Raw genomic sequence first — 22562 nt, 5'->3', positions numbered from 1 at the left:
ATTTTTGCTTCGTGTGTGTCCCTTTCTGCTATCATTTGACAGTACTGGCTCTATCTGCCTCTCTCTAAGAGGTAATGCCATTTTTCATAAGCCTTGGAGGTGGTGATATATAAAGTAGCAAGAATCCTTCCAACAATTTTAATTCAGGGATTGCCTCTTGACACCAAAATACCTCTAGTCAAATTACACCAAGAAATTTCACTTTAGTTTCTGTGTCATATAGTGTTGCATGAATTCAATTACAATGGCTTCTCTTTCTCATTATCTTAAAATGAAACAAGTTGCTACATTGGCTTCCTATATTCAGATAACAACTTGAGAAATTCAGACAAGTTCTCTGATTCATGAATCTGCAGTAAGTTCAAAGGCAAATTATCAAAGAACAGCTCTGGGCAGAAACACTGTCAGATATATAATGATAACTATTTTTCCTTAGTTAAATACATGAGCATATTTCTGAACAGAAGTTTGGCTAGTTATGTGGCATTTCCTGTCAGATAAGCAGTGAAAGTGCTCATCAGCTACAGAGTAGGTGACATGACACAGTTCCACAATCCACTTTACCCAACAGTATCATGTACTTATGCTAGAAGACTGTTCTTAAGAAAAGAAGATGGCTTTTACTTATTAAGGATCAGCTTCATCATAATATCTGTTGTAACATTGGTCTAATAGAGCAATTTCTTGATTAAGAGCTGGTCTTCAAAGTAGTAAGTTAAATCATCCTGGAGAAATCAGTAATGCTGTCAAACTTTTCACAGCAAGTGAGACACAGTGATTCACTGACACAATGAGACAGACACATTCTGCCTCATGAGACCCCACCTGGATTACTGTAGCCAGCTTTTTAGCAGAGCCTGTAGTAGTAAGACAAGGAGCAATAGCTTTCAACTAATACAGGGAAGATTTAGAGTAGATACAAGGAAGAATATTTTTAAATGAGGGTAGTGAAACACTGGCACAGGTTGCCAAGAGAAGGTGGACTAGATGAACTCGATGTCCCTTCCAACACCTACCATTCTCTGATTCTGAAAAAAAGCAAAGCAGCAAAAAAGCAAGGAGATAGCTTGTTCCCTTGGTTTGAAAAAATAACAACAAAAAATATTTTTTCAAAAGCATGTAGAAGTTATCAATAACAGAAAAAGATTGCTGCTAGCTTTCTCATTCCTCATACTTGATTCTTAAGAAGGAACCTGAAACTAATTATTTACTGCAGGGGAAAATGTGCCTTCTCTTGTAATTAGGAAAAGAATGATGTTGCTTTGCAATTAAAAATATTTCTTTGGTGCGTGAATATTAAAATCCAACAGCTGAAAGGTCAGAGAACTTTTTAAAGAAATTATCACATGCACACAACATAGGAAACCATGCAGGATTGCTGTATGGCCTCTATTCTCCATATACTCTAGTGTTCACTGAGTGAACACAGGACCATTTTCAATAGGAAAAAACTACCCTTTATACAAAAAAAAACAAACAAACCAAAAAAACCAACAAACAAAACAACAAACAAACCCCCAAATCCTCTGTAATAAATATCAGCACAAATAGTAATGCAAAGGGTGAAAAAAGGTATAGGATATTCTTTTGTGGTACTGAGAAAAACATAGTGCCTTGTGAGGCCTCTCTGAGCATATTCTTAGGGCAGAAAATTCAAGTAAAAATTAATCTTTTATGTCTTTCTAAGCTGTAAATAGCTCAGTAGCTCTCCTGTGCTAGAGTAGAGGTGGCCAAATCTCCTCACACAGTAAGCTATAGGTCTAACTCTTCCTATTGCCAAGATTCACTTCCTATGGTTAAGAGTCATTGGACAAGAGATCCCTTCCCATCTCATCTGTTTACAGGAGACAAAGCACAAGAACATATGAGATGAACAGTTCTGGAGTGGTTCAGGGACACAGTAAGGCAGACAGTGTATTGCTCCTTTGCACTGTGCAGGGGCTGGCTGCACTGCTGGGTTATATGGCAAATTGGTGACATTCACCTTGGTAGCCCCTGCTGGCTATCTTTCCTCACCATAATCCATCACTCACCAGCTTCCCCCAGAGTAGCTTAGCGGCAGAGTACATGATTTAATCTTCAGGGTGGAAGTAACACTTGAACATTTTACAAGAGTCATACAGTTAGAGATATAAAATTGTGATTCTGCCATGCCTCGCTCTATAAAAAAAGATGCACGTTTTCCAATATCACTAATATTTATCAAGTGAATAAAAATAAATTCCACAGCACTATTTTCTTGGTGTTATACATACAAATGAAAATAAAAAAATCTGCAGTTTGAACCCTTCTATTTTGTAATTTTAGCTCTCAACCTTAGCGTGGTATTTCAAGACAGAATACTCCTAAATCCAAAACAACACAAATTGCTTCAGTTGAGGTATACAAATTCCACTGTATATACTGTTTCTTTTATTTGTCAATCAAGTTACACATTTACATTATATTTTTCCATATTATATTTTATACCTTCTAGACTTTCTGCTGCCACTTAAGTTCAAGGGTGATTTCCTACACATTCAGTTTAGAAACTTGTGTCAAGTTTATCAATCAAACTCTGAGCTGCAAAACACAGAACTGAACACTTGAGCGCCAGGAAATAATTACCTGTTACTTATTTGAATACTATATGAATTCTAAAAGCACCTATAGTAAAATGGTTTGGAAGGATAATAGGAATAAATATTAAAAGAAACTGCTTTAGGCATATTGGAGGGTGTAAGCAAGCTATTTCACATGCATTTTTTATCACAGTACTGCACATGTAAATTCTGAGTACTGTTACTTGTTAGTTTGCATAAATTCATACATCCAGTTAATGCTTACAGAAAAAAAACAGGAAATAAAAAAAATCTTTATGTTGCACCGTCACATGTAATTGGGTGCAATGGCACAAGATAAATAATTCTACAGGAAAACATAACACTCTCCTCAGTCCCAAGAAAGAGATTACTTAAACTGCCTTCTGGAGAATTCTAACTCAGGTGTTTTGTGAAATGCCCGACTAAGCTTTTTGACTTGACTCTAATGCTACTTCAGATGTTTCCATCTTTGATTCATCTCTTTGTTCATAAACAATAAAATATAAATCACAAATAGTCAGTACTAGTACACATGAGTTCATACATAACAGCATGTTCCATAGGCTCTGCATATTAGACAATACCTGCAAGCTGACATGATATCAAGCATTATGAGGAAATCTGTCCAGAAGAATGAAAAGCCTTCTGGCATTTTTTAAAAAATATGGAGCTTATCCAAAAAAAAAAAAAAAAAAAAAAAAAAAAAAAAAAAAAGTAAACAGTTATAAACTATAGGTAAAATACAGAAATGTAAGAAGCTGAGGAAGGGCTTTTTACAGGGGTATGTAGTGGTACTTCACCATACTTGTGAAAGCAGAGAGAATAACTTTTAATTTTATTTTGAAAGCTTAATTTAAATGCATATTTTTTAAATTATTCAGGGGCAAAAATAAATCTTTGGTTTCTTATGAAAAAATGTTAAATAATGTAAATTAATTTTAGAAAGTAGTGTTTCATAAATGGTGTTAAATAGTTAGACATTTGTCTTTGGATTCCAAAGAATGTCTGCAAAAAAATTTGAGACTGGTTTGAAAATGTGCATTTCTTATATATGGAAGATATAAATCAAAACTTTTCTTTTAAACAATTAATGAAGAGACAAAATTTGATGCTTAGTATATAGGGAGATAAAAATGAAGCATTCTAACAATATGCAGACCATGGAAGCATATATTTACCTTCACAAGATGGAGAGGATCCTTCAAACTGCAACTGTGCATTCAGTTTGCAGGTTAATATATCTTGTCCAACAAGAGTGAAACCAGGATGGCAACTGTACTTCACAAAATCTCCTAAAAAAGTTATGGATAAAAGAGTTAAGCCCCAAATAAGCATCAAACAGAAATATATAAAAACCTCAGGTGGAAGATGAAATATATTAATAGTTCAATTTAATTAGAATTTGAGTGAAAACATAAGAAAGAAGATACTATTTTTCACCTATTTCAAAGTCATCATCTTCTGTAAACATATCTGCATGCGGAACAGTGGGTGGAGGCTGGCACTTCTTCAGCTGATAAGCTGAAAAATTTAGGTGAAAAAAAGATTAAATACATATTAATAATTATCTTAAAGAAAACTAACTTCCCAAACTATTAACTTCAAACTTCCCAAACTACCAAAGGTGCACTGAACCTCATGGTCCCTCAGTTACATTTTCCAAGTTAAATGTCATGACATGACGTATCATTAAAAAAACCTCCCCCAAATTATCATTATAGTTACTGTAATACACTGCCCAGTTAGATTGGGATTAGGATTGTGTGCATTTGTGACTAAGAGGAGATTTTTGCAGCTACAACGCTCCTGTTTTATGTGACTACCTTTGCATTTTGTGATAGGGCTAATGGCTGTAAAAATCAGATTTGTTAGATTTGCTGGAAAATTCATCATTACCTGTCACATACCTTGCATGTCATATTAATTTTTTTATTTAAGCATTCTTGGAGTTAATTGTTCTCAAGATAGAGGTATATATATTTACTTTAAGAAAGAACAGTAATAAATAATTTAAATAATAAAAAGGTAATAATAATTATTTATTATAAATGAAAAAAGCACCCAAAACACAATGCCTTTGAAGCAAAAATCTCTCCTCTGCTCTTTAAATTTGATTTAAAAAATTTTGAGAAATCTCATAAGGAAGATGATCAGTTCAATGACTGTCATGATTCTAAAATGGAACAGAATGACTGCTGAAGTAATTTCTGGATTACAAATAAAAACAGATTGCAGACTGTGATCAGAATGCACACACAATAGGAAAACTCCTCTTCAAGGATCTAAATCATGGTTAAGAACATAAATTATCCTGGTAACATGATAGTCAGTTTTGAGAAGTTAAAGAAACACAAAATATTTGGAATCAGCCCTTATCTTACACCTAAGACTGACACTGTACAGCAATTGTAGAAGGAATAAAAAAAAACCCAACCACATGTGGAGTTTTTAATCTAAAGAGACCTTCAGGTGCATAGAGAGGTACAAAGGACAAGGAGGAGAAAGCATATGTTTTCCTGTGCACTTACATATCTATATGATGCTCCTGCTATATAAGTGTTATGTGTATGTACACATGTATTTATTATGTATAATTAATATAAGTTTATCTCAGGAGCTCACCTGAGATAAAAAGCTTTGCAAGCTTCTTAGACATTTGCAACAGCAAGTATCTAAGGAAAAGACACTAAGCAGGTTTCCATCAATAACTTAAAATTGTACTTATACACATGCTCAGTAGGGCCCTTGACTTCACTGAATTACAATATTAATCTCCCAGAACATGGGCTCAAAAGCAGAATCCTTTCAATTTAGTCTCCAAGAAGCCCAGATTGCAGGGTTTTCTCAGCAGTGGCCTATGTCACTGCTTTGAATTAAATCAAAAGCATGGATACTGTTCACATTGTACATTACTTCTATGTATGGGACACTACAAAAAATATTATTATGCAAAATAAAGAAACAGCGCAGAGAAGATTAATTCTTTTTTTTCCTTGCTGGACTAATGAACTACATAGTATAATAGACTATGTACCTTGGCTTTTTATCATCTGCGGTCATCAACCCTGCAATACTGACTTCACGTTTATGTACTTTCAACTTCAGGCTGGAAAATACTCTCATTGACCTGTAGTCTGCTTCTCAGGCACAATCTTTTTATGAGGGAGCTAGATTTTCTCTGCACAGTAACTGAAGACAGGTACCAGACAGTTTTTTTTGGCTCGTTTGTTTGGGGTTTGTTTTTTTTTTTTTTTTTTTTTTTTTTTTTTTTTTTTTTTTTCCTGGTTTTTTTTGTTTGTTTTTGTTTTTTGTTTGTTTTTTAGAGAAGTGCTTTAGGTTACCATGCATCACACTCTTGTAATAAATGGGCCAAAAAATACCAAAAAGTAAAAGCTTAATATTAGACAGCAATGATAAGAGATAGAATCTAGTTTATTCAAAGACACAAATTACCATTCTTAATATCTTTTTTCATGCCTGATTTAAAAAAAATAGCAAATCTGTAAACCATGGTATATTTATTTAAGATCATTCAGTAAATCACAAAGTCCAGAAATATTTTTAAAACTCAGTAATTCATTGTGGTAATCAGATGTTAAGGATATAAAGCAAACTGACCATGAAAATTGAGGACAAAGAATCCACCTGTAGAAAAATCACTGTGAAATTTGAGAAGGACTTGATTGGTGGAACTGTAAGCTGTTTCCAGAGCTGTGTTTCCACTAAAAACTCCCAACTGAGGTGAATTATGGTCAGGACCATCCCTAGGAAGGGAAATGTAAAAAAAATCAGCTGAAGAAATACTGTGCTTAACATTTAAATTAACATTTCTTTCTGGGTGTAAAATTCCAAGTTCAGAGAAGGGGAACATACAACATGTAGCTTTAAAAACAAAGGTACTAGGGCTTAAACCCAGCTCAAGAAATACAGGGAGTATGTCTATCATCCATATTTTATTGACAAAATTTCAGAGGATCTTAATGCAGAAATTAGTTAATGTCTAAAGATGTAAAAATATTTTGCCACAACCAACATATATTTCCTAGTTTGAGTTTCAAAGTATTTTTTGAACAATAATCCTAAAGAGTTCAGACAGTGATATATAGTATTATTTTTTCACATAAATAGAAACTTGTTTTATGCTCTTCGTCATCACAGATGACAACCTAAAGAGCAACACTGAGCAAAATGTGTAGCTTGGGAGATTTGATAAATCTGAAAAAAAAATCTCTTTTGTTTTGAAAACTGCATACCAAACTGCAATGTAGTCATTCACAGGTTCAGTTTGGAGTAAGGTAAAGTTGATATAAATCCCATGGCCAGGAGGTACAATAATTAACCAAGTACAGTCCTTGGAATTTGGGTATTCATCTGGAAATCCTGGGGAATAAACTGTACCATTCTGAGCGGTTACATTATAGCCACATGGAGCTGAAAAGAAAAAGAAAAGAAAAAAAATATAACAATTAATGGGAGAAAAATATTTCTTCATATTACAAATAGAATATCAATATGGTCTCAAATTCTAAAAGCTCCACAGGACAATACAATCTAGGTCAGAAAGACAGAAGTTTTTCTTGGTTGGTAGCTTCTTGGAGACAGAATGCATTGATATTTCTAAGAAATACTTTATCCTGATGTCATGCAGACCCACTGCCAAATTCCAGGCATTGGAATGGCCTGTCCAGGGCAGTGGTGGTGTCACCATCCCTGAAGGCATTTAAGAGGCATTTGGACCTGGTCCTTAAGGACATGGTTTAGTAGTTGACTGTGGTGTTAGACAAAGTTTTGACTGGATGACCTTGGAGGTTTCTTCCAACCTAAACATTCTGTGATTCTGTGATTCCAACTATCAGAGACCTTAAAAACATTTGTTTTCCTTATTGCAAAAACATTTATATGTCATGGTAATTCTTTCAGTGTGCTAGAAATGTCAGATATGTACAGATAGGAATTTTCAATATAGCAAATGGTTGGCTGAGAGACTGAATGCTCTCAGGGCTAACATGCTGAGTTAGAACACTTAGAAACTGCTCTTCAGTGAGAAGAAATAGCTATAAATGTACATATCCTCTCAGTTCAACTTTGATTTATAAAATTTATTCTTCTCATTTTTGATTTGCCACTACAAAAAGGATCCCAAAAATATATGCTGTGATGATCAACTTTTAAAGTTGAAACTTTCCACATTCATGCTGTTAATATATCAGTAGGATTACCCCAAATGCCAGCAGTTTAATTAAAAAAAAAAAAAAGTAATAAAAAGACTTAAGCACAGCCAAAAACCTCCCTAACTACTAACAGCATTCAATGAACCAAATACAAAATACAGCAAGCGTGAAAACAATTTTCAAAAATAAAAGAACTTGTCTAGAAATGTAAGATGCTAGATTTCTAGGAAAATAAGCAAAACAGTGTCTTCCTGGTGATAAACATTTCAATTACATCTTAGAAATCAGTGGCTTTTTAAATGCATTTTAATTAGTAACCTAAAAGGATCTTGGGTGAATATGTACGTGGGTCTCTTACGTGCCTTTATTACAAGAGCACAAAGTGTGTAGTTTAACCTTAATGAGAAGGAAGAAAAAAACATATTTTCTCTTATGTTTTTATGTCCTTTAAAGTATTTTCTTTTTTTTTAATTATTTTTATGCAAGATAATAAGACACACTGTAGCCAACTACAAGAAAGTACCATGAGTTTTACATTTACCATCAGAGGGCAAGGTCTAGAAGGATTAAATAGGCTAATATTATCATTTAGTAGAGTAAGTCATATTCATATCTGTTATATAAAGACTGCACAGAAGTTACTTTTTCAGGTAATTATTCCTTATCTTCCATATGCCCTTAAGCTTATTTTTACCCTATTTTTTTTTAAAGTGGTATCATTATTTCAAGGCAGGATAGTCCCTATGCTTACATGATATTCTGCTTGTAACTTTTAACTGTCCTTTTCACCATAGCATTGTACTTTATATGTGAAGCATATATTAACAATATTCTGTCATCATCTGGTACACTTTTATATTACTCTTTAAAGGATATGGTAAAACTTTACCATATGTTTAACGTGAGTAAAAATATATCATATTTGTTTATAGTACAGTTTTATGATGAATAACCTTCATTTTCATTCAAGACATTGATAAACTTGAATCCATAATCCAATCTTCTTTGAATAAATGTTTTCTTTAAATAGTACTTTCTCATGTTTGATTTTTTTGTAGAACTCAAAAATTTCTTATTAATTTATGTAATACATGAACAAATACTTTGTTAAGTACTGTAATTTAATTAAAAAGTCACATGAAGCTACAGATTGCATTCAATATAAAGTCTGATGTACTTAGAATAGGGCTTGTAAAACATTTAAAAGCAAAATTGAAATCTCCAGTCCTGCCATTCATTTACTGTTTAATTGAGGAGGCATCTAACAAAGTACTCTTGGGGAAAAAAGAGCTTAAGTGCTGTATTTAAGACCACCTTGTAGGCTGAATGAACCTTCTAAAGTACATATAAAAGTTATCTGCAACAGTCAACAGAAAGAGATAGGTGGCCTTAATAGACTCTTCTGGAGCAAGAATAGACATGTAATTTAAGAGGAATATTAAAGACCCTTTTAATTAAAAGAAGATATGGGAGATGATGGTTCACATCTTTAAATATCTCAGTGGTAAAAGAGAAAAATAAAACCCATTAAAAATAGAAAAAAAACCCCTATGACTTATAACCAACTGCTTTGACAAAGATAGATGTGTGATGCAGTATTACATTGTATGTCTCTAAAGAAAGCTTTTCCCTTTTCTCACAAAGAACTATATTTTCTCATGCCTCTCCACATTTTTTCCTTTCAGAGGTATGGCTTTGTAACAGGTGCTTATATTGCAGTGTGGACAAATGCAGTTGCATAAGGCTAAAAAAGTGCTTCATAACTTCCAACTACAGTTTGCTAAAACAATATGTTTTTTTAGGAATTATATAATTTTGATGGTAGCTATTTCATTTTATACTTATTCATCATAAAAGAGAAAGCAAAAATAGGTTCTAAATTATTTGCATGCATTCCTTCTTAACTAAATTGAGAGATGTTTTTTCCAAATGTGTAATCTGTCTTTCAGCTGTTCTCATGCACAGATTTTAAAAAAACTGGAATATATGGTTATAGCAGCCACACCTTGATAGCCATCTAGCAGAACCTCTTGATTGCACAGAATTTACACAAACCCTCATATGCTAGAAATTTTCTAGTGCTGTTCAATACCAGAAAAATAAGTTTCGAACTTTTACTTCTATACTGTCATAAATGGAAAACATCATAAGTGTCTGGCAATAAAATTCTGGCCTTCTATTTGAAAATAAACTGAAACTCGATACTCTGATTTGTTGAAATATGTGCTTCTTCATAACTGAACTGCTGAAGTCAGTGTGCATGACCTTTCTCATTCAAATGCCAAATGTTCTATCCAGACATTGTCTTTTCCCTTTGGCCAGTATGGCATACATATGTCGAGCCTGTCATACTTCTAACATCTCTGCAATAATGTGATAAAATACAGTTTACATTAAAATGAAAAAAGAAACAATTCTCTGTTATGCAGATAGAAATCAAGCAATATTTTAAAAAACAAAAAGAATTGGGGTTTTGTAAGTCTTCTTATGCTTTAACAAGTCTCAAGTGAAAAAAGTTTTGTATCTGTGAAAACCTTAAACGAAAAAACTCATTTTAAACTTTATTTTTCCTTCATAAACCCTTTTCATTCCAAGAAATATGCAGTACTTTCACCATTCTCCATATATTTGCTTTACTGTATTTCTGAATAATTCATGATAATTTGTATTAACTATTAGGGAACTAGAACTTAAATTTTATGGAATCTTGTAACTTTGGATTTAAATGACAATATAATACAAGCATCCCTCCCCAGGTACTCATACAAAACAGATTTAAATGCTGCAAAGCAATATAGTTAAGGTGTTAGGTAGAATACTTGCCTCAAAAATAATAAGACCATAATTTGAAATTATTATTCACAGTAATAAAATCTTTATTTAGGAAGTAAGAAGTTGCAATGTTGAAGTAGTCTAGCAGTTTGCCCTTAAGCAGAATGACTGACCTTTCACATTTTTTTTCAAGGCTTATACCTGTAGCTCTGTTAGATCTCTCCTGTATTCCTCATTGTTTTTTCTGGTTTGAATAACTTAAAAGCTTTTGGGCACTTTGGGTAGAGCAGTATCTGTCCTACCTTTCAAGATTAGTGTCAGACGCACTGAACATACATTCTTCTATGAAAACCTGCAGCATTATCAATCTCTTGCTATCATGGAAACTATTTCAATCTATTTGATATCTTTGTTTGTTGATTATCTATGACAGCACTTCTACACATTAGCTACTTAGTTTTGTCATAATATCACGTGAGGCTTTGTAAAAGCCTCTAAATATCTAAAGCAATGTCAGAAATTTTGTTTCTGCACTTGTATTTATTAGATGAAAGTAAAAGCTTTACAATGGAAATCTTTATGTGTTACATTGTATACTGACCATCTCATCTAAAAATTAGAAAAAAGAAGAAAAAATAATTCCATGGTGCTTAACAATTTCTGGCAGTATCATGAGTTCACCTTCACAACTGACAGATATCAGTAGGAACAATAAATTGCTGCTGAAAAACATGATTCATAGAAGATTTATGATTTATAAAAGGACATGTTATTCTGCCTTTAGCTGCTTACATTACAGATTAAGACAAAGGTGCAGTTCTTCAGCAAAAGATGCATTACATAAACAAACACACAAACAAGTAAAGAAAAATCAGAAAATATGTGAATTCTGAAGCACAGTTACTACCAGAATGTTACCTTCGCATCTGGGAAAATGATAGTTCCAATTCCTGTTGATTCCATGTTGGCATGTGAGAACAGGCTGACCCCTCAAAACGTATCCAGGATAGCACTCAAATGATACAGACTGCCCCACACTGTAATCTGAGTTGACTACATAGCCATTCAAAAAAGGAGGAGGGTCAGGGCAGTTCTGCAACTCATAAGCTGGAAGAGAACAGAAACATTTTTTACTGCTTAGTCAGCTCTCAACACAGGAAGTAAATATAAATAAATATAAATTATGTAAATTTATATAAATTATATAAATTAATAATATAATGTAAAAATAAAGCCTACTTTTTGAAATTCTAGTTAAGTGTTTATTCAAAGATGTATATGTTTTTTCTCCTGTTATAAGTAAGGTAAACAAAATACATAAAAAAACTTCTGCAGTTTGTTCTGGTATTTGTTTTGCTAGGAACTGAACCTCTGCCTAAAGCAGATTACCATAAATTTGAAGTCCAGTCAGTCAGAGGTGACAGCATTTGCACATGAGCAGCGCACAGTTTTGTTTTATTTTTAATAAAAGGTCTTAAATGAGAAAGTACCCCTCTACATATGACTTGTATAAATCCTATATATGACTCGTAAATTATTGGAGTAACTGTAAGTCAGGTGACCCATCTGACTATGATATGATTTATAGACAACTGAGGGAATATTTTTATATTTTTAATATAAATATGAAATACATTCTTCTCTGTTCTTATGATATATGCTACACCTATACCTGATTTATCAGAGCAATTCATTATTCAGTCGTCACTATCAAATACAGTCCACAAATCCTGATGTCATACCTCATAACAGAAGGCTTTTTTTATGATTGTCATTCCAAAAGGCTTGTTTGGTACCAAGCTTTAGAAAATTATATACCATTTCACAGAAGAAAAAAATCTCATGAGAGCCTGAAGTACAGCCCAATATAAAGGATATCTGAGAAAAAGATTTAATTCCAATGTTGGCAGTAGACTACTACGTGATTTTTTAAATGATCTCATATAGACATTTGGCATTTCTTTGTGCAATATATTTTCTGCTGTCAGGAAGAGTCTAAATCACAAACAAAATACAATTGATCCTCTGCCATCTTGTTTCTCAGCTTCAAACGTATTTTCCTTATATTAAAACTAGGATTATTATTGCCTTACCAATTGACACATACAATTAGCAATTGTATGTGTCTAACACTTCAACATGAAAAAAATTTACAGAAACATTGTATGAGCAGAGTTGCACATCCAAATACTCAAATCTTAGGAAAGCTCACAATTAAAGCTACTTAAAATTCTCATTTCGTCTTATCATACTTTCCTCCAGCAGCATGCTGTGTAGAGACTCAAGAACAAAATCCACTTCTCAAACTAGTTTAGAATAGAAAAGACTAGCATGGCCTGGGCTGGAAGGGATACTTAAAGATCATTTTGTTTCAACACCCTACTAAGGTCAGGAACATATTTCACTAGATCAGGTTGCTCAGAGGCCCATCCAATCTGACTTCCAGGGATGAAGATGTTCTAGTGTCTCATCATCCTCATGTTAAAATATTTCTTGTTTATGTCTGTTCTAAATTTACCTTCTTTCAGTTTAAAACTGTTTTGTTACTAAAAATTAAAAACTGGTTTATCACCTTGTTAAAAATGCCTCTCTGCATCTTTCTTGCATGCTCCTTTTAAGTATTGAAAGGCCACTCTAAGGTTTCCTTAGAGACTCCTCTTTGATAACTTTCCCATAAAACTTCCTTGACTGTTTGTCATCCTCTCAAACCCCATGTGCATAGGCTGTTTATACTGAGATCCAACAGACATGAGGGTTTCAGAAACTCAAACTGCTGGTCAAATACAATATAGAAATGTTCTTTTAATTATTAATTGTTGCTTCCTTTCTCTGTTGCTTTTCACGGGGGGCAAAACCACATCACTGATAAGAGAGACATGCTTTCTCAATGCTTATGTTTTTTTTAATTAAACAGCACGGTACATATTTCAACAACAAAGAGGAATTAAACTTATATGTTGTTATTTTAATAATCAGACCCTTTTAATGTCCCCTCACTATCTTACAAATAAAATTAATATCTAATAACATTTATATAATGACTTCAGATCAACAGGTGTTGAGTATGAACTTCCTTCTTGCCACAAGGGAAACAAAAGGTTTAACAACACACACAAATTCAGTAACTCAAGTCTTGAACATAATGGAATACCCACCATTCCTTAGGTAGTAGAACTGCAAAGCTGAAGTAATAATAAAATGCCAAAACATCAAAGCATAAAACAAAAAGAGCTGACGAGCAACAATCCTAAGAGCTGTAACTTCCCTAGGGTTGTAAGGAGGCAAAGCTTTTTACTGCATGCAGAAATACACAGCACTGAGTCATTTCAGTTACATATTCAAATCCTGTGCTCTGAGAATTCACAGGCAAGTGCTTAAGAAGCATCACCAGTTCCTTGGAGGCATGGGAAGCAAATCTTTTACTGTTCTCAGCATGCATACACTTTTCTTCCTCCCCAAGACAACGTGCTCAGAGCACAATCCCAGGTTATATCAAGCTTCAATCTCACAATTATTTTTCTGACTTCAGAAAGTTAGTAGAAAAACTGAAAAATAGCATTATTCATTCTATCACTCACTATATAATATTCATATGCTTTCCCCTGACACAAGGAGTTGTTAGAAAGCCTTATCCTTCATAAAATGCTAAGATCTCTAGAAAACTTCATTTTTTAAATGACACTGAAGTTTGCTTGAATAATTATACCCATTACAATCTCCCTTTACAATCTCCTTTTGATCTGAGTGGATTAAATTGTGGTATTTTAGAGTTTTAATATATAGAGTTTTTTGGTTTTGGGGTATTTTTGAGATATAGATTTAAATACTATGCTTTCCCAAAAGAGAATTCTAGGAGTCACCTCTTTACAAGTAGAGAATATTGCTAAAATTGAACTGTGTTAGTGGCCTTTGCTGCAGAAATTGTTTTGACTCTCATTGATAGTGAAAATAAAACTGGACGGCTGTATATGCATTTGGCAATTCAGATACTACTATAACTACACATTTTGATAATCAAGGTAACAAATAATCCATTAATTTAGCTGTATCTCATTTCTGGTTCTGAATTTTATACCTACTATTATAACTGTTAGACTAACTGCTAAAGTAAGAAAATTCTTATCAAATTATTTTTTATCAAACTATTATTTCTTATCAAACTATTTGTGAGAGCTTATTTTTTTCTGATTTCCTTATATGAACTATACTTCTTTTTGACGATTTTAATCTGAGAATGCTGCTACGCAATCTTCCTCACTTAAAAATACTTCATTATGAGGTTCACAAAGTAATTTTTAAAAAGATTTCATAACATAATGTTCTGGCTTCAGGTACACTTCCGTTCCTCTATTTATATAATAGAATAAAGTTTTACACTGTCAGTGAGTTGTTCAATACCAGTTTCTTTCTTATATTGTCATCCTTTTCCCACTTACTTCTGACCAAACAAAATAACCCTACTGGACACAGTGGGGAAGGGAAGAATAGAAAAAAAAGAGGCATTATGAGATTAATTTATCATCCTTTTCAAAATATGTAATAAACTTCATGCATTAATACAATATATTTCTGATTTCTGAAAGCCACTGTCTTAAGGGCAACCCCAGACTGGGTGTACATTATGAAATATTCTTTTAGCAGTTTATCAAAAATTAATAATTTAATGACAAAAAGTGTTGTTAGTCAGGAGTCAATCACATAAAGCTGAGACTATAAAAATTCAACATGATTAAGGAAGGGCTTGTTATATATGGAAAATATGGAAATATATATGGAATATATGGAAAATGGTTTTGTATTTTATCTATTTGGCATTTCTGCAATCTGTCACTTTCCTGTCTTTCCTGAAAATTTTAAAAACAGCCACCTGTCCAATCACAACTACCCTTGACTTCTCAGAATAAAAATCACATGAGCATGTGATCATACCTCTAGACTGTGACACAACAAAACTCCAGGGGCAACAGAGAGATGTGGTCTCTTCAAGGGCATGCTTTAGGAGCATCAGCCTAAATCATGTGCTCAGAATTATCCATTGCCTACATATTATCCATCTACAAGTGTATATGTCTGAATGCAATTAAATATTGTAAGGGGCCTGGCTGTGATGCTTGGGAACAAGCTAGGCAGTAGTTTGCTGGTGGCAGGTGATGAGTTGTATCAATTTTTTTTTTCTTTCTTCTGGCCCTTATCCTTTACTTATTAAACAATGTGTTTTATTGTTTTGACCCTGAAGTTTTCTTGATTTACTATTCTTTACCTCTTCTTATCCTACCGGGGATGGGAAGGAGGTAAGCAAGCAGCTGTGTGGTGTTTAACTGTTCACTGGGATTAACCATCATCACCTACACGTTTATACAAACCTATAGGCTTAAATACATACGCACACGCACACATGCACACACACGTGCACACAAACACACACATACATATATATATACATATATATATATGAAAACCTAACCAAGTTATCTAAGAGCCTAGAATAAGGTGGCAAGAATCAACCTCACTGGAGTTAGGTGAGAATTCAACCAGCCATTCCATTTATTTAAACTGTTCAGCCATATAGCATATGCTTAACATATTTTTTAAAATTAAAGCAAAAAAAAAAAAAAAAAATTCCCCCCTTTTTAACCACAAAGATTACTGTGCTGATTCCTGCTTACCTTGGTATGCCAGCTTGAATCCTTGCCTGTTTTCTGAGTGATCACTGTAAAAATGGACAAGTGTTTCATGAGTAGTACTTAGCAAGGGTGATGGGAGTTCCATTCCACTAAACTGGCCAATCATAGAGCTGGTGTGATAAGCTCCATTCTGAATTTCAAGGAAATCATGATTTGCTTCAGTTGAGAAATTCAGAAACTGAATGTGTGCACCTGCAGCATTTACAGGGAAAGAAAAATCGAAAACAGAGTTTTTATAATTCATGCTGCAGATACAAAAAACCCAACCAACTACCACCAAGAACAAAAAAAATATCAACAAACCCGAGTCATAATAATTATTATAGGCACTACATTTATATTCTAGTTACCATTCAAAAGGGGATACATTAATTAGGGAAATAGCTGCTAAGTATCGCAAGAGTTGGAAATTCTAAATTTATGATAAATATCATAACTACACACAAAGAGACCAGTGAAACAAGGTTACAATGTCAACAACCAAGTATTTATCAGGTTCCTAAACCAGCCAACAGAAGCAATTTCTGGAGGGCATGTTACAAATCCTGCTGAAACAGCATTACTGTATCTGGGCCACGTCTCTATAATAGAGGTGCAGTATCAGCTCAATACCTGGGAAGAACACTGACAGAGACATTTTTCAGAGACAGTAAGCTTTACCTACCTAGTTCCACTACCTATTATACCTTGCTTTTCCTGACTACATATGCCTTCTCTCCAGCTTGGGACAGTGTGCCTCTAGAGCCATTCTCCTCTATGCAATGCTATAAGATGCACTAAACTCCAGACTGCTGACAGGTGCTTGCTCAGCATCATTTGACAACAACCCTCCCCAGAAGAACCAGGCCTTTCTCACAAAATGAAAGGGGAAGAGAGGACACCCAAAATGATGAACAGTCAGAACTATGAGCCTAATGTCATGGGAAGAGCTGGTTGTACATTCTGACACTTCTTCATTTGGACTATGGACTTGGAATTCAGGTGCATTTACAATATCAAAAGATGAATCCATGGTTTAAAAGCCAAGCAGTACCGAGTAATTTGCAACTGCACTGCTTGGGCCTAACCTTGCTCTGGTAGACTATGAAGAACTGGCTGGAATGGAATAGAACAAAATTACTGAATGAGCTAACAAAGCCATGTGAAATATTGAATGTCTTAACTCTCTGTCTGACATTCTTAAATAGTAGTAGAGACATATTCTTCATTCCAGGAGTGTACCTTTCAGATTCATCATCAGGGTAAGTCAACTCATTCAGTTTTACTCAGTATAGAAAAGTAAAAAGTAGATCTACCAGTAACATTTAAAAATTTAAACTGCCTAAACTAGCCACATTTTAGACAGATACATAAACAAAATTTTCAAATATGTTAATTTCAGTCAGAGGACATATTTTGTGTCATTCAAGCACTAATTCCAAGTTTACAGAATTTAGAATTGTCAATTTAATTTGATAAATAAAAGGTTTCTACACAAAAAAAATTCTTACATAAAATTATACAGACTAAAACTGACAGCTACAGGAAATTAATCATTATCTGGAAAAAACTATAATTATACTTCTTCCTGCCATCTCAACTGGATTTCCTCTCCCACTGGAATAGACTCTAAATTCCAAGCTGAGCTCATCTTCTTGTACAAATGTTAATCAATTAACAGCTACCTGAAATCATTGCACAACCACTGCAACTCACTTGAAAAGATATACTTTCCATCAATTTAAAATGTTTTAATTTTATTAGTGTCTTCTTTTATATGATCAGTACCTTTTGTAATGAACTGATCACTACACTGTGGGACACATTTAGCTTCCACAATTTACTGTTGGACTTTAGTTAACCCCACTTGTGTCAATAATATCTAAGAATAAGTCAATAATATTACAGAATTCAATCAGTTACAAAGTTTGAATAAATGGGTTGGAATAAAGCAATATTTACTGTGATGTGAAGTCACTGCCAGGTTAATTATTTCAGTGGATTTGAATCAATCATTATATGTTCATGAGGGAACAACAACATCAAAAAAAGAAGTCCTGGAGCATTATTCAATTTTGGAAATGTTTTCTATGTTTCAGTGACATGTATCTAATATGATCCACCAGAATGAATGTAGACAAGCAGTACCCAAGTAATTGGGTTGTAATTTAAAATAATATCCAAGATTTTGCAGCGGAATTTCTCTGTGAAGCATCACATCCATCATAGCATTTAAACCTAGCATAAATAATTTACCTGTGGATTATCTGACAGAGGCTTTGGAAAAAAGATCCCTGGACCAGCTTTATGGTAAAAAATATCCTCTAATATTTTTGAATGCAATAATATATCAATGGCATGAACACTTTGTACCTGTTAAAACCCTAATTCCATTTTTACTTCTGATAATGATAGAAGCCTGTGTTTTATATGTGCACTTACAGATCTCTTTTTACCCATTATTACCCTCTCTATCTAATTATTATTTATTGCTGAAAATATTATAGATATGACAAGAGATTTAATGAAAACGTAGAGTTTCTAAGTTGGCAAATGTTACCTGGTAATTGGGATATAGTTTTAGGATGTTTTTTAAACAATTTCATAGTGCTAGAAAAGAGGTTTTCTCCATTTTTATAGAAATCAGAAATACTGCTAAAAAGTCATTTAGAGGATAATGAGATGATCTTACACAGAAGCTCATTAATTAATTTAGAAGTCTCATTGTCTATTTCATCTGACATATCTTCATGAGACAGATGTCATTTGCTCCTATATTAGTTTCCAAGAAAGGCTGCGTTTTACAAAAATCAAGTTACTTTGGAAAAGATGTATTTTTAAACTGCCAGCTTCAATTCAAAAGCATATAATTATGTGAGGGGTTCACAATGCATTAACTGTATAAAATCTACCACATATGAGAAATCAGAATGTTCTTATATATATTTAAAGCTGATGATTACAAGTAATTGCTCTTCAAATCTAAGTTTACTTACCATATCCAATAGGCAATAAAATTTTCCATGTGCAATCTAAGTTACTAGGGTAATTTCCAGGAAAACCTGGGCTCAGGATCACACCACCCATGTTTGTCAGTGTTCCACCACATTCAGCTATTAAAAATAAAAAGGAGGTCACTGTATCTATAAATAATATTATTTCTTAATATTTTGTTATTGTTAATTAAAAAAACTGGACTTATCATTTTAACCCCAAGCACTGAAATTTATCACAGTCAAAGCTTTCCTCATGAAAGAGAAAAAAAAGAAAAGCAAATAACTCAAGTTAAAGCAAAATGTTTATTTCATGCAATATGTTCCCTGTGATTTTACTGCAAATGTGTAGTTGCTTATAAAGACTGGGTAACACATTGTCTCAGCTTGCCAGTTATGGTTAAAAACATTTGGTGCTGTGTTAAGATAGTCTTCATATTTAGAGGAACCAGTCCGGAATTAAACTGAATTATGACACTGACCTATGATGCAGTTGTATATCTGCTAGTTAATACAGCTAAAACCACCCTTGAATTTAAAAAGAAAAACACAAAAAAGAAATCCCACCACAGTTATCTGCTTAAGTCAGAGAGAGAACAGATCAGCTGCCTAAGAAAAGTATTCTTTGCTTACTATCTAAATGCTTCAGCATATTCATATCTTTAGAGAATGAAAAGCCATTTGAATAATCTAGGATGACATAAAGCTAAATTGTATTTATTATTTGCAGAATCATTACTCTTTAGCCTATGAGTCTTCATGCCAGGTGTAACAGTGATGTATGATCTGGTAACAGAACTGTGATACTGTGAGTTGTGATAATTGTACTGAAAAAAATGAAAATAACTACCGGTTAGACCATAAAAGAAACTGAATCAAAATATGAAAAACTCCACTAAAAAGCTGAGAAATGTTTCAAACTTCTCAAATATCTCTACCTCCCTGCAGTGTTAAATACATTATTTAGTTTAAAAAAACAGGTTTAGGTTTGCATTTCTTAAAAAAACAACATTTTAAGGGTCAGAGGTGGTGGTGCAATGTCATGTTTAAGGGTTGGTATGTCTTCTTGGGGGTATTTTAGCTTCCAGGACAGCAAAATTCCATTAATTAAAGGGGGGCGGGGGAGAAATGAGCACACTGTTGGCAAATAGGAACTAAATGTGCAGTTGACACACCTGAGAGATTGGATGCCATCCAGGACCTAGCTAAGCTTGAGAAGTGGGCCCATGCAAATCTCATAAGTTTCTACATGGAGAAGTGCAAGGTCCTGCATATGGGCTGTGGTAACCTGTCATACCAATATAGACTGGGGGATGAAGGGATTGAGAGCAGTGCTGAGAAGACTAGGATGTACTGGTGGATGAAAAGATGAACACAAGCCAGTGATGTGCATTAGCAGCCCAGAAAGCCAACCATATCCTGGGATAAGTCAAAAGAAGCACGGCCAGATGGTTGAGGGAGGTGATTCCTCCTCTTGACTCCACTATTGTGAGACCCTCACTTGGAGTATTGTGTCCAGTTCTGGAGTCCTTTACACAAGAAAGACATGGACCTGTTGGAGTGGGTTTAGACAAAGAAATTATCAGAGGGCTGTAGCACCTCTCCTATGCGGAAAGGCTGAGAGAGTTGTGATTGTTCAGCCTGGAAAAAAGAAGGCTCCAGGAAGACCTTATTGCAGCCTTTCAGTTCTTAAAGGGGTCCTGTAAAAAAGATGGGGACAAACTTTTTAGCAGGGCCTGTTGTGATAAGACAAGGGGTAATGGTTCTCAACTAAAAGAGGGTAGGTTTAGACTTGATATGATATGAAGCTAAAAGGGACAGCTTTTGCTGAATATTAAAGTTAAAAGCATTCACTGAATAATGTATTTCTCAAAGCTGAAGTAACAGAACAGTATGAGGAAGATGTGCTTCACACCCCTCCATTCCTACTTTTTCTTGAAATAAGCATGCCGAAAGGCACCAGAATTTTGATTCTTTCAAACTATTCAATGAAGAAACAGTACAGCAGAACAAGATTGTTATCTAAAGAGGAAAAACTCAGATATGTTGGTTAAGGTTTGTGTGCTTAAAAGGGAAATTCTTTTTAGTTTTGTTCTCTAACTCAGCATCATTTAACAGCTTTTTCAGATGAAAAGAGCTAGCCTTTTCTGGATCCCTAGAACTTTTAAAAATTTCACCACCCCTAAAGGACTGACTGCATTGCTGCTCTGCACTGCAAACAGACCACCTGCATCTTGGAGAAGTCTCCTAGGCTGCCTGTGTGACCTGACATTCTATTGAGAAGGTCCTCCAAGCTGAGCACACTGCAAAAGGAATTTGTTAATTTCCTGTCTCTTCTGAAGAGATTCAGCCAGATTCCAAGCAGAGTATTCCAGACACACTGAACAATGGTAAATATTCAGTTTCTTCCTTTGCCCATTATCACAATATTTTAATACCATATAGAGTACATATAAAGAAATACTGTTATTTTTCTGTATTTCATAGGCACAAATGAAAACTTTAAAAAGTTTGTAATTAAACAGAATTAAGAGAAGGAACAATAAGAATGACAAAGCTGAGACTTTCATCTGACTGATGTTCAGAACATACTGAAAATAAGCAAGTATCCATACCAATGCAGAGAGGAGATGGATAGTTCCAGCGTCGAACTGTTCCTGGCATGCAGGAAATATGAGAACGACCCTGTTTGGAAAGGCCAAAATAGTAGATTATAGATACTCATTATGGACTTTCCAGGAGAACAGAAGAACAGAGGATCTCCTGAATCATCTTACATTTGTTTTTTCTTTTATCAACCAACTGCATTATAATTACTTTTATGAATTAAACTCTGTCTTCAAATACTTCAGGTTTTATGTTCTTATTTTACGACTGGATAAATGTTCTAAAACACTCTTCCTTTGATAACTTGAGAACCTCTTCACATTTTTGACTAAATATAAAGCTGGTTACAGGACAGAAGCTGCTGACTACATGCATTCACATGGTCAAATGCATTTGCTACATATGTCAATTCCAGAGTTCCCATCCATAGTGTAAACATATTAGTTCATTTTCAGGCTGTATTCTGGAGCGAGTGAATCAACCATCAACCATTGCTCTGAGTGAGTGAGTAGTACAGACCTAGAGAGGAATTTGTTACATATCTGCTTATTGCAGACTATATGAATGTGGACAAGGCCAAGAGAGTCATCCATAATTACCAGCAGGCCTTGAATTCTTACATGGCCACACAACATGACCCACTGCACACATGCAACAACTCAGCAGACAGCCATGAAAGTACCAGTGCCTCTTTATTTACCTGTCATGTTTAATTGCTCTGCCTATTTTTAAAGAAACATCACAAGAACCAAGCAGAATCATGTGATAGCTGGA

The 22562-nt window shown here is 34.1% G+C and overlaps 1 protein-coding gene across 1 annotated transcript in view; it reads right to left on the bottom strand.

Annotated features, from left to right (window-relative positions):
- CSMD1 (CUB and Sushi multiple domains 1) overlaps window positions 1–22562 on the bottom strand; it is a 956173-nt gene that overhangs the window by 84668 nt on the left and 848943 nt on the right. Inside the window, exons 39-46 of the mRNA XM_071741767.1 lie at window positions 21797–21866; window positions 19185–19301; window positions 16192–16401; window positions 11444–11632; window positions 6836–7013; window positions 6201–6346; window positions 4023–4103; window positions 3761–3874 (exon numbers count right to left, since the gene is read on the bottom strand). Coding sequence (XP_071597868.1) covers window positions 3761–3874; window positions 4023–4103; window positions 6201–6346; window positions 6836–7013; window positions 11444–11632; window positions 16192–16401; window positions 19185–19301; window positions 21797–21866 — 1105 coding nt within the window. The remainder of the gene's footprint in view (window positions 1–3760; window positions 3875–4022; window positions 4104–6200; window positions 6347–6835; window positions 7014–11443; window positions 11633–16191; window positions 16402–19184; window positions 19302–21796; window positions 21867–22562) is intronic.

The sequence above is a fragment of the Heliangelus exortis genome, chromosome 3 (genome assembly GCF_036169615.1).
Source record: "Heliangelus exortis chromosome 3, bHelExo1.hap1, whole genome shotgun sequence".
In the NCBI taxonomy this organism is placed as follows: Eukaryota; Metazoa; Chordata; class Aves; order Apodiformes; family Trochilidae; genus Heliangelus; species Heliangelus exortis.
This window is presented reverse-complemented; position numbering and strand designations above follow the sequence as displayed.